General features: G+C 37.0%; 1 protein-coding gene across 10 annotated transcripts in view; it reads left to right on the forward strand.

Annotated features, from left to right (window-relative positions):
- The window catches only part of NRXN1 (neurexin 1), a 672,393-nt gene extending 660,921 nt beyond the window's left edge, over window positions 1–11,472 (forward strand). For all 10 annotated transcript variants that reach the window (XM_041424058.1, XM_041424060.1, XM_041424063.1 and 7 more), the window contains one exon: window positions 8,057–11,472. In XM_041424058.1, the coding sequence (XP_041279992.1) occupies window positions 8,057–8,364 (308 nt within the window). In that variant the 3' untranslated portion in view covers window positions 8,365–11,472. The remainder of the gene's footprint in view (window positions 1–8,056) is intronic.
- Window positions 11,473–12,470: the final 998 nt, after the last annotated feature.

Consider the following 12,470-nt stretch of genomic DNA (forward strand, 5'->3'; position numbering starts at 1 on the left):
AACAGGCAAGTAATTTATTGACTTGACTGAGATTCTTTTTTCAATTCAATAAGGAATTTTGGAAAGAGAGGATTTACTTACACAAGAATGAAGTAGAGAGATTATTGAATCTGGAACAAGTTCCATGAATTTTCATGTTCATCTGCTTAAAAAAGTCATAAATTAAAGTGTATAATCCTAAAAAATTGTCCTTTAAATCAAGTTTAAACTTAGGATCAAGAGTGCGCATAGACTGTTGAATAAATAAATGAGTTCTAGTTTGTTTGAAATTAGTCTTTGTGTTACTGGTGCCTTGATTGATGAAACCTCATTGTTTTCCTTGAGCTACACCTCATTTTGGTTTGATTTGCTACATGTAGTGCATATATTTCCTTGCCAACTGTGGACACTATACTGAAACTGTTTCCTGTAGCTTTGTAATGTATATACATTGAATTTCTTCTTTTTGTGAAGGAAACTCACTTTTCCACAGTACTATTTTTCATCCTTCTTTTCATGAAAAACATAGAAGACAATATTTTGCAAAGGTAGAAGGTTTATAGCCAAAATTCCGGCCTGAATTAGCATTGTATTGCTCAGTTGCTATGCCAAGGCTTTCTCAGACCAAACTTAAGCAATAAGATGCTAAACCAGGTCTTTCAAATTCTATAGGAAATTTCCAATACCTGATAAATGCAATTAATATGGTGTTCTAGAGTAGTTGGTACCTGCCAGCAGCAGGTCCTCAAACCAGTAACCATCATACCTTACCATAACCATGCTGGCAGTGAACTGGTTTGCTGACCCCTCTGCCAGAGAAGGGAAACAAGAACAAACTGTAAACTTCTTGCTGGTGTTTTCTAGCAGCCAGTAGAGTGTGAACAGCCATTAGCTCTTGCCCACCTAGCACTAAGGATGCTGCTACTAATTTTCAACCCCTTGCTCACAGCTAATTTAAACCTGTGCAGAAGCACTGGAGTATTGTGGTGTGTGAGTCGTGTAATTTGACAGCCTGCAAAGTGGTAGGAGAATGCTGACAAGTTTGAGAACTAGGTATTCTCTAAGGATGTTGCTCATAAATGGAAGCAGGAAAAATTCAAGGCAAAAGTAACCTATAATGAGGGTGCATGTACCTGAAATAGTCTAACCTTAGGCTATCTCCTTCTGACTATATAAGGAACTGAATGAAACCTTCTTCTGCTGTGTTGACATGCTCTTCTATATAGGTTTCAAAATCAGCACTTCTCCTGAGGTTAAGGGCTATGGTCTAGATTTGGGACTTTGATGGTTTAAATGTGAACTGGCTTAAACAGTAGCTTCAGATCTAGAATACATCATATGTTGTGAATGTACCCTTTGAAAAGTTTCAGAAAAGGGACAGAAGAAATATGAAAGAAGTGAGAACACAAGAATTATATTCAGAAATGAAACAAAGCTTTATAGATATCTCAAACTTTTTTCCCTTGTGCCAACATCAGAGACACCAGAATTGTTTTATAAACTCTGATGAGAAAAGCAAAGAAAAATTAGGCAGTCTTATTAATTTTAATAATTTTATCAGGAGCAAAAGAACATTAATTACATCAAATGTAACTTATATCCACCCTGATTTCCATTTGTCTTTCTCTTCCCACTCCCAGAGAAGCATATATGGCTTAGGCAGTAATAGGATGCAGGCTGAACAAGTGTAGCTCTTGAATCTGAGCCTTTGGGTAGCAGGAGTAGTTCAGTATTTATAGCAGCTGCAGCCCCAGTGTGTGTGCAAGTATATTCTGGATTTCTTGAAAGCCTGGCCCCTTCTTCTCCCAGGCATATTATCAACTTTGTCAGTAATGGGTCTGACTTGATGACAGTGTTTGGAACAAATTGAATGCTGTGCTTTCTGCTTCAACATTCAAGCCATATATATATATATAATGTTTGTGGCGTAGACATTTATCTCTTCAAGTAGTAGCTGCTTAGTGAAGGAGGAGAATCAGGGAATCACCCACAGTTGTGAGATGAATGTGGGTGTCTGCACCTCCAGCTCATTGCATGAGCAAGAATAATTCCACGCTCTGCAGGCCAAGCCAGCAGATTCCTCACGCTTTACAACTACATTTTGGTATTCTGCTGAAAACTGGTTCCTAGATAAGGAGGTTTGGAATTTTTTTGCCTTTTTAAAAAATGAGATGACAATGTTAAAAACGGCAAGCAATGAAACCTTGGTCTGGCAAAGTTCATAGCAAAACTTTTCCTGAAGTCAGTGGAGCCCAAATGTCACAGTTTTGGTTCAATGCAGACAATCTTACTGTTAGCTGCCACCAAAAATTTATGTTTCCAGTGCCCCTGCTCTTTTCTTGCTTTAACACTGAGTCTTCAGGGAGCAGAAGTAGCAGGCTACTCACTGAGCAAATGATCCCAGTTCAGCTGTGTGAACTGGTGGCCCACAATTGCAGCAGCTTAGCTCCAGCTTGAAAACATGCTGTCAGTAGTGTAGTATTTCTGTTTTGTCTTCCTAATGTTATCTTACTTGTCTTCCTAATGTTGTCTTATTTGCCCCACCCTCCACTTAGGAATGCTTAAATTTAAAATATAGACTAACTACTGACTCTGCTAGTCAGTCAAATCTTCTGAAACAAAGTATCAAATTACCAAAGATTTCTCAAAATACGCACAAAACCAGGGAAATAACTTCATGTAGAAAATAAATAAGGAGAGATACAAAGCTGAATGACAAATATAGAAGTGGGGAGAGGTAGGACACCTGAACTGGTAAGAGAAAATGATAGAATTCTTGTTTGGAGAGAAGGAATACTAAAAGAGAAGCAATGCAACTGAAATGTTAAAATACACTAATAAAAAGGGTAAAACCACTGGGAAGGCTGTTAAAACATGAAGTGATATATTGGTTTACATTCTCTATTTTGGCTAAAATTACATTTAGTTTTGTGGAAAATATTTTCACAAAAGCTTCTTATAAAACTGTGAAATATTCCCCTCAGCTCCGCAAAACAGCAACTCCATTGATTTGGTATGCTCTATCAATTGGCACTGTACAACCAACTATCCTATCTCCCTTTAGACTTGTGATGACATTTTTAAAGGTTGAGAAAACAACCTTCTACCTCTCAGCCACAGGGGAAAAAGAAGTTACTTGCAAAACCTGCGGTCCTAAGGAGTTGGTAGGATTTGTAAATGATTCGAAGTCGATATATGACAAATCATTACACTTGGAAATAAGCACTCTGCTCAGTGCAGAGAGAATGTTTAGCTTCTTAGCAAACCAGTCTTTTTAGCTGTGGATGCTGTTCCAGAGCTAGACTATTTTTATAACAAGCTAAGTTAGTTGGTGTCACTTTAGAGGTATCTTAAAGCATTATATCCTTGGTTTGCACACTGAAGAGTAGAACAGGTACCTTAACAATTTTCCTTTAAACACAAGTCTACAGCAGAGCTTCATGCTGGTTTTGAAGATGGGCTGCATCTACCCCAGTTCTGCAGAGGAAGTGCTGGGGTTTGTTTTCCAGAGGTATTCGTTGTAAAGAGGTGCTGAAATGGCAGCGAGCTCAGAAACCAGCTCACCAGAATCCAACAACGCTGCAGAAAATCGACCACAAACAGGTCTACAATGATAGCACACAGAGTGAAAATTAATATGTGTCCCATAAATAATTGCCTTCATGCCTCATTGCAAATTCAGTAGTTAAACATTTCTGTCTTGTGAGTAATTTCCTATTCACAGTTTGTGGGAAGGCATAAATGTAAAGAAAACAGGTTTGGCGTCCTTTTGTCTTTTTTTGCTTTGTTTTGTTTTTCAGTCTGCTAATTTCAATTCACAAACACCATAGGAACCTGCAATTCCAATTTTCTTTTCACAGTATTTATGAAAACTGGGCACTGAAAATAGTTAGATTTTTTTCCCTCTAAATCTTAAACCACTTAGAAATAGAGTCAAGAATAATAACTTTCTAATCCATTATTACACAATGTAAAACTGTGCTCAATTGCTATTATTTCATGCAAAGATTTTCATAAGTGGTAGAAGAGGCTTTTAGAACTCAGTTTCTTCTAAGCTGGTCTTTAAGGCAGTACAAAAATGCTGATTGTGTGCTGTTGAGAGGAAGAGCTGTGCATCAGAGAAGTTGTTTTAAGGAGGAATCCTTGCACCACAAGATGACAATTATTTCCTCTCCCTGTTATGGAAAGGTTTGAGCATATTTACTGTCTTTATGATTTTGTCTTGTTCCTAATCAAACCAACCTCAATTTATTGTTTTAATAAATAGACAGTTTCAGGGTTTGGGCTTTGGGTATATTTTTGAGACAATGGTTTACTCTTAAAAATCAGAGCAATATTTTATGTCATTTAATCTTAACATATTCTAATAAGGTATTTCAGTTCTCATTTACAGTAAGATGTCTAGGATGAAGGTAATATCTTTTTCATGCTGCAGACACTAAGAGTGACTGCAGCTGAGTAGCAGACAAGGTTACCTGCAGGCACACCTCTGCTGCTGTGCCAGGAGCCAGTGGCTCTGCCTGATCCAGCTACCAGGATGCTGGGAACAAAACCGCATCCAGTGTTTCCCAAAGAACTGGGAAGCAAAGAGCACAATTTCTGTAAATTTATAAACTTCATTTGCTTTCCACTGAGATCATCTGCCATCCCTTGCAATCGTTCCTGTCTTGCTGGGGAAAAAAATATAGGTAAATTCCCCTTGGAATTGACTCCAGTCTTAGTCAAACAAAGATACTGCTTAAATAGAAGGCAGCTGTTTCAGCAATGTTATGGATGTGGATTTATTTATTTATATAGATTTCAAAAGACATTAAGGTTGGCTTTTTCCAGTGGCCCTTTCCCCCCTGTCTCAGAATAGGACTCTTGCTTTGGTGTGTACTCCATTAACTGTTCCTGTCTAACGTGCTCACAGACAAACCTATATACTTTGTAAAACTTTTCTATTTCCTCCTCCTTCCTTTGTCCGGAGAGGCCCTACTAGGTTAAAAGCATATTTTAATGTAAATGGAGCAAAAATAGCAAGTCCTTTTCCTTGCTGAATTGCTCCTTTTCCAGAAGTCCAAACAAATGCAACAACAGATGCTTTGAAATGTTATCAGTTTAAATGACATCAAGGTAGTGGTTGAATATTTCTCAGACAGATGGGGTAAATGAGACAATTGTGAAAACATTCTTAAAATAAAAGGAAGCCATCAGGTGAGAGGCAGGAATTTAGGTAACATTGAAAAATATACCTTAGGTGTTTCTTTTAGGTTGCAATATTAGAATGTTTTCCTCTGAGCAAGCTGTTAACTGTCATTTAGTAGACATTAATTGTAAAGTTAGTTGACAGTATTTGGCCCAAATGTATGTACCTTAAAGAGAAAGAGCAGCTGTTAATCCATCAGATATTGACGGTGTATTCAGTGGCTTCTATTATTCCTCAGACAGAAATTAATTTCCTGAAATCACATACAGTAAGATAAGACTCTGTCTCATTTTCACTCACTATGGAAATACTCAGTCTTTGTTCTGCACACAATGCATTGTCTCTTGTAAAACAGTAAATGACACCCTAGGTGTAAAAGAATTTCCATTTTCTACAATAGCTACAATGAACAAACAGGATCTAAACCAGTTAGTGACTACTCTGGAACAGGACACCTTTCTTAGTAGGGTGGCATCTGCCCTGAAATGACAAAAACATCTTAAAACCTTCAAGTCTCTTGTATCGCCATAGAAAGGACCAATTGCACCAATTCATAACAAGTAAGAACTTTCAGAAGGATACAAAAAGTTGAAGTACTATTTGATAGGGAGGTTTTTTTTAATTTTACAGTTTTGCCTCTGTTCTTTCAGCTGAACAAAATGTCAGCTTCTTTAAATCTGTTTGAAATAACTGCCAGGAGGAAGTGTTTGAGCAGGAAGAACACAGATCACCAATAAGTAAATGATGAGTAATACCAGAGCGGAGAAGGAACTTATTCTTTTGGGCAGTTGTGGTTTTTTGCTACATTTTATTGTTCGTAGGCCAATTGTAGATGACTGTAGCTGGTGGCTGCTTTCAATTCTAGTAGTCCAAACTTGCTGCAATTTTTGGACCAGTGTTGATATTTTGACTGGCATTACCTTTAATGTAGCATTCTTAAAATCATCATTGTCCTATTATGCATTTACAGTGCTTAAAAAAGTGACTATGGACCATAGTGTGCTTTTGTGGACTTTGAGCAGGACAGTTTTCTAACACACCTCAGTACAATGCTACCTGTAGGCACACCCTGATAAAGTTAATGTCATGAATATATTGTAAAGCTAGCATTTAGAACTTTTAGTTAGCATCCAATATATTTCATCATCTATATGATTATATTTTCAATCATCTAGATGATTGAATTTTTAGCCATGCATAAATGCAGTTTCTCCAAGCCAACCTGGCTTTCCTGAGCTCAGTCAAGACTGGCAGTGCTGAGGATACACAGCCTCCCAGAATTTTGGAAATGCTGGTATAATCAGAGGAATACTGCATAAACCCAGACAACTTCATTTCTGTCCATGACACTTGCTAGATTAGAGAGGATCCATCGCAGCTATCACCACTTTAAGTGATTCTATCCAAAGATCGACCTCCCCTCCTGCTCCAAAATTCAACAAAGATAGATCATGGAAAACATAAAAGCACTGTGTGTGCTGAGAGCAATTAAACTAAAAATTCCTCCTGGAATTAGGGTTTCATTCCTCATGGCTGTGCAAGGGGACAAAATATGCCAGACAACACAATAGTTCCTATCAAGTGTGAAGACATAGGTCAGCTCTATTCATATCACAGCTGAAAAGACCAGAGCCTGGCCTCAGAGGTGGGTTCTTAGGAGACTGAGTCCTTGCTCTGTGCAATTTGAGAGGTTTTCTTGGGGCATAAAGCAATCCTTAAAGGAACATCTGATAATGGCATCAATGATGAAAAGAGGGTATGGGAGAAGTGAGTGAAAAAGTGCTCTAAAGCGTAGCCAAGGAGGACTCTGAATTAGAAAATAGGAGGTAAGGTTGGATAGGTCTCTAAAAGCACTAAGAATAAACATAATTAATTTAAAAAAAAAGAAAATATTAAAAGGAAAGGAGAAACTGAGAAGCTTGGTGAGGGAAGTGTAGAGGAGAGCTGAGGATACCTTATTTGTGGTGAATTTATTGGCTGCTATCAGCCATTTTCTATTTTTTTTCCCTTCATTCTGCCTTATCATCACTGTCTTCTCAATAAATAGTATGGTGTCACTTTTTGTTCCTTACAGAAAGAGAAGAAGAGAGAGGAAGAAAGGGATAAAAGGAGAGGGAAGTCCTTTCTTCTGAGATGTTCATGTCCCTGCATTTAAATTGTGGCACGCCTGTTATTTCAGATTATTTAGGCATTATTTGCTTAACAACACACTGGGACGAATTATACCTTTGAAGACTAGAATGAGATGTTCTTTGCTGTCCTTTTCCTTGTTTAAAAGCCTGAAAAACAGATGGGCTGCAACCCTAACTGGTTTTGGACTAGTAGAGGGGGGGTACTAATACCTTGTGAAGGCTGACCTAGAACAGAGACTAGATGGAGCTAAAGAATAGACTAGGGATTTATTAGGAGGCCTCAATAGATCCACCGTGGGCAACACAACCCAAAATGGCCAATAAAATAAATGGACCACAAGTCATGGGGTCTGACACTTTTATAAGTTTTGGTCCATTAGCATATTTGAGCTAATTGTCCAATTACATCTTTAGCCCATGAAGTCCCATCCTTGTTTTCTCTCTTCATTCACCGTTGTTTGTGCTCTTGGGCCTGAGATCTGGATCAGCTGTCCTTGGTCCCCAGCTAGAGAAGGAATTTTTTTGCCTACCTGCTCTGTGAAGAGAGCTTCTGTCCCCTAACATGGAGCCTAGACTTACACACTAAAGCAGAACAGAATCTGAAAAATAGAAAAATAGAAAAGCTAAAACATCACTAGGCTGTCCTGGCCCAGCGGGTGCAGCTAGTAGGACATGTGACCGTAGCAGCAGACATGACTGACTCCTCGATGTGCAAACTCAAGGATAACCTCTCCTTTCTTTCATTATCTACCCACAGCAAACCCCACCAGGGCAGGAGGAGGAAGGGAGTACCCCGGCTCGTCCGAGGTGATCCGTGAATCCAGCAGCACGACGGGCATGGTGGTTGGGATCGTGGCGGCGGCGGCGCTGTGCATCCTCATCCTCCTGTATGCCATGTACAAGTACAGGAATCGAGACGAAGGGTCCTACCACGTGGATGAGAGTCGAAACTACATCAGTAACTCAGCACAATCCAACGGGGCTGTGATCAAGGAGAAACAGCCCAACAGCGCTAAAAGTTCCAACAAAAACAAGAAAAATAAGGATAAGGAGTACTATGTCTGATCTCAACATCTAAAAGAACGCTTGTATAGAAATAGTCTTCATTTTATCTGAGACATAATACAAACTTATTTACTTTACTTTTTATGAAGCACATTCAAAAACAAACAAACAGAAAAGACAGGGAATGCAATCAGAAAGGAAAGACTGTTTTTAAAAACAAGCATTTCATGCTCTTGTTTTTCAGAAACAGGAGCTGATAAATTCCCTAACATCCACAGTGTTTTCATTTACTCTGCCTGTCTTTATGTTGCTGGAACGTTTCTGAAAGACAATGATGACACCACGCACTCATAAAGCAAGGAGTATTACTACAACATCGAGGCACAATATGAAAAAAAAATCAAATTAAAAAAAACAAAACAGGAAAAAAATAAAAAAAGAAAAAAGAAGCTACCTATGATTCTGGATTTAGCCAAAGTGCTAGCGCTTTCTTGAGAAGTAAGTTAGTCTTATTGTCAGAGAAGACTGTCATTATATATGGTGACTCAACAAGCAAACATAAAGAGTTTGCCGTCTGGTGCAGTGAAGCAGTGATTGGAAACTTGCATTTTGAAACAAAGTGCTGGCTTTTCTGAAGACTTATGTAGAAATACTTTCAAAAAGCCCCTTTCTGGTTGTGAGGAAAATAGTATGGAGGCCTTATTTTCAAAAACAAAAACAAAAATCTGGAATATAAGGCACATTTCCACAAAAATATAAAAAAAAAAAAGAAAAAAAAAAGAAAAATAAGAGGGCATAGATGCAATCATTGGGAAATTTTCATGCACGCTTAATATGTTATTACATATGTTTATATAAAAACACATCTATATGTGCTTTCTGGACTGTGATAAGTGATGTTTTATAGCCTGTTGTATAGAAAATGCAAACTATATCTGCTCTTCAGCCATTTTTGGTAAACTCAATGTTATAAGTGTTGCTAGGTATAGAGAGTTTTATGACATCTGGAGCAACAGACATTCTTCAGTTTTTTTGCAGCCATTATAAATCGTCCCAGACTTTTTCCCCTTTTCTTTTTTTTTTTTGATTTTTAATTTACAGTGTAGTGGTTATACAAAGGGGGATGTGTATGAATGTATATAAGAGTCAGCTAATTTTTTTCTTACCTGTACAGCTCTATTATGTTGCAATTAAGTTTCAGTAGTTTGTATGAAAGAAGTGGACTAGAAAGCAAAAATATATCTCTACTGTAATTTGTCTTCTCCCTCCTATCCCCATCTCTTGCTCCTGATATGCATCAATGAAGTTGATCAGAATGGCCAATTTTCCTAGAAATATACATTCATTAATTAGCTAAATATTTAGTGACTTAAACTGGCCTTTGGCTTCCAGTCAAAGCTTCACTATTGGAGAGCATGGTTTGCCTCACAGAAACCTTGTTCTTAGAAATTACGAGAATGATGAGTTTCTTGAGAATCTTAGGAAGTATCATATAGTGTTTATCTGGCATTCATATGAAGAACAGCTACTACAGCACTGGGTGATAAAAGATCTAAAAATACCCATTGTAATTATCCAGGCTGATTCTATTGCAGAATTTATCCCTTTCTCCAAAAACGAAATACTCTTGAGGTGCACGATAGTATTTTTCAATGGTGGGCATTTTGACATATGAAAAAGTATTTTTAGCTAAGTTGATTGTGTAGTATTGCAAGACATCATAACCAGACAGATATAAGTTCATTATGTTTTAAAGTGACACAGCTTATCTTGCATATATAAAACATTAATGCATTTTAGTTAAACATATGAAATGTAATGCTGTAATTTACATGTTAAGTTTGGAATTTTTTTCTAGTAATATTTCGTTAGTTTCACAGCAATAAATCATAGCATAACATTTTATTTACACAGAAGTTCAAAGGGAATATGACAGAAAGAGGGTAGTTCAATAGAAATCAACCAAATCATCAGAAGGCCTCCTGGGAGGGATATAGATATTCACACTTTACAGACAGGAAGGAGAAATTTAAAATTAGCTTTAAACAGCAGACACAAAACATTTTGTTGTGTGTTACTCACTGTAGCTGATGAAACAAAGTTGGGAACTGGTACAGCTATCTATCTGGGAGTCAGAGCACTTTAAAAATACATGTAGCTGACATGAAAACACCTCTCTTGAAGTTTGCCAACCACGTCAAGGTGTGCCATGTTGCATTTGTGAAATGACTTTATTTTCATTAGCATTTACGCAAAAAAAATGAAGGAAAAAAAACCTCACAAAAAAACCACAAAATCCATCTGATGTTCATTTCTTAGATTGTTGTTCACCTGTGGCACTCATCATTTCTCCCACCTTTACAAGACAGCTGTACTCAGGGAATGGCAGGGGCAAGGGTGACTGGAGGTCATTGCAGGAAGCAAGAGACTTCAGCTGGAGGGGGGAAAGAAGTTGAAAGCCAGGTGGTGCTCAGATTTCAGTGCTTGAAGATACCTAGAAGAACAAGAATAAACTGTTGACAGGAGACTGGGCACAACAGAATATGATTTGGGTGAGATGGAAAGGTCTTTTCTGCTTGGTATTAATTGCATTAATGAAATAGCATTGTCAGGCCAACTTCCAGGCAGTTTGGTAGATCAATCTTTAACTAAATCCATACATCAAGGAAAAAAAAAAAAGGAAGATCTGCTACTATTAAAATAAGAAAACACAATTTTAACATTGTTTCTGAAGGTTCTCCTTTTTCCTCTTTAATTTCATATTTTAACAACAAAAAAATATAAATTATGGATGTATCAGAAATGCCAGCAAGTGGATTTAAAATTCTTTTTTGTTTAAAAGCAGCAGCAACAACAAACAAACAGACATAAACCAACTACCTAACATAAAATTGGATCCTTTCTCTATAATAACCTAATTTGTTTGACTGAGATGGCTTCATTTCTATGACTGTATTGTGTTGCCTTTTTTAACAAAACACTAAATAACGTGTGAAACTTTCAACCCTAAGACATCAAAGAGAGGCCCAATGCCCCTAACCTTATAGTGCTTTCTGTGATAGATATTTACAATTTTTTTATTTGTTGCAAGGCCAATTTATTCATTATTGGAAATGCTAAGCAAGTGGAATTTACTGTTTTGTTAATAAAAATGTTTCTTAATACAAATGCTGATTTGTTTCTTGTCTTGCTCTTAGATTGTGAGTACCTGTTCATCCTGAGGCTGTGAAAATGTTGGCAAATTAGTATGAAGTTACAGACATTCATGTCAGGAAAAAGTAACCCCAGAACTCTTTATACACTTCAGTGAAAACCTTCAAGTCTTGTGTTCAGCTGGCCCAGTTAGAAAAGTATTAATAACATCAATGAATTAGTTTTGCACAGACTTGCTTCATTTGAAATTTTCTAGTATTTTTTTAATAAAAAAAATAAAAGTTGATGTTCTCTTCCCCATCTGTATGAAAAACAAACTCTCCTTTTTGCCACTTTTTGATTTCTGTAGCGGAAATAAGGTGGAGGAGGATAAGGTAATGGGATGAAAAGGTAAAACATTTGTTAAATGTGAAAACATTTTCTCCTGTCTAGAAGATTATTTTAAAATTAATGGGAAAATCAATGTATTTCAGGTCCTTAAAAACATTTCTAGATAATAATTACAAAATTTCAACCGGAGCTAATCCATTACATAAGTGTTTTCCTACTTAGCACGGCATTTAAATTCATGGGCAACTTCAAGCAAACATCTAATCCTATTGATTTAAGCAAGTGTCTAAACTTGCCTAAATGTACTGCTGAATGGGGATGGAGTTAAGCTTTTGGATCTAAGCTGCAAATAGAATTTAATTTTGTATCATCTTAAATCACATCAGCAGCTTTTAGACTTCAGTGAGATTTATTCATCTGCTTAATTACGTATAGACTGAAGTATTTTAGATAATTTAAGCTCAGGAATATCTGGAGAAAAACATTCCCTATCTTCCATTGGTATAAAACACTTTGAAAGCTCTAAACTGCTTTATACTGAGATTAGGTCTTGTGAGTGTACTTAAATAAATACGGAATATTCCATTTAGGAAAATGTTTTACACACATTTGAAGGAGCTATAGGAACAGTGATTTTTGTTCTGCTACTACTACTACTACAAAAAAGAAACCAACCAAAGCCA

This window comes from Onychostruthus taczanowskii, unplaced genomic scaffold (assembly GCF_017590055.1).
Source record: "Onychostruthus taczanowskii isolate IOZ18803 unplaced genomic scaffold, ASM1759005v1 scaffold80, whole genome shotgun sequence".
Lineage (NCBI taxonomy): Eukaryota > Metazoa > Chordata > Aves > Passeriformes > Passeridae > Onychostruthus > Onychostruthus taczanowskii.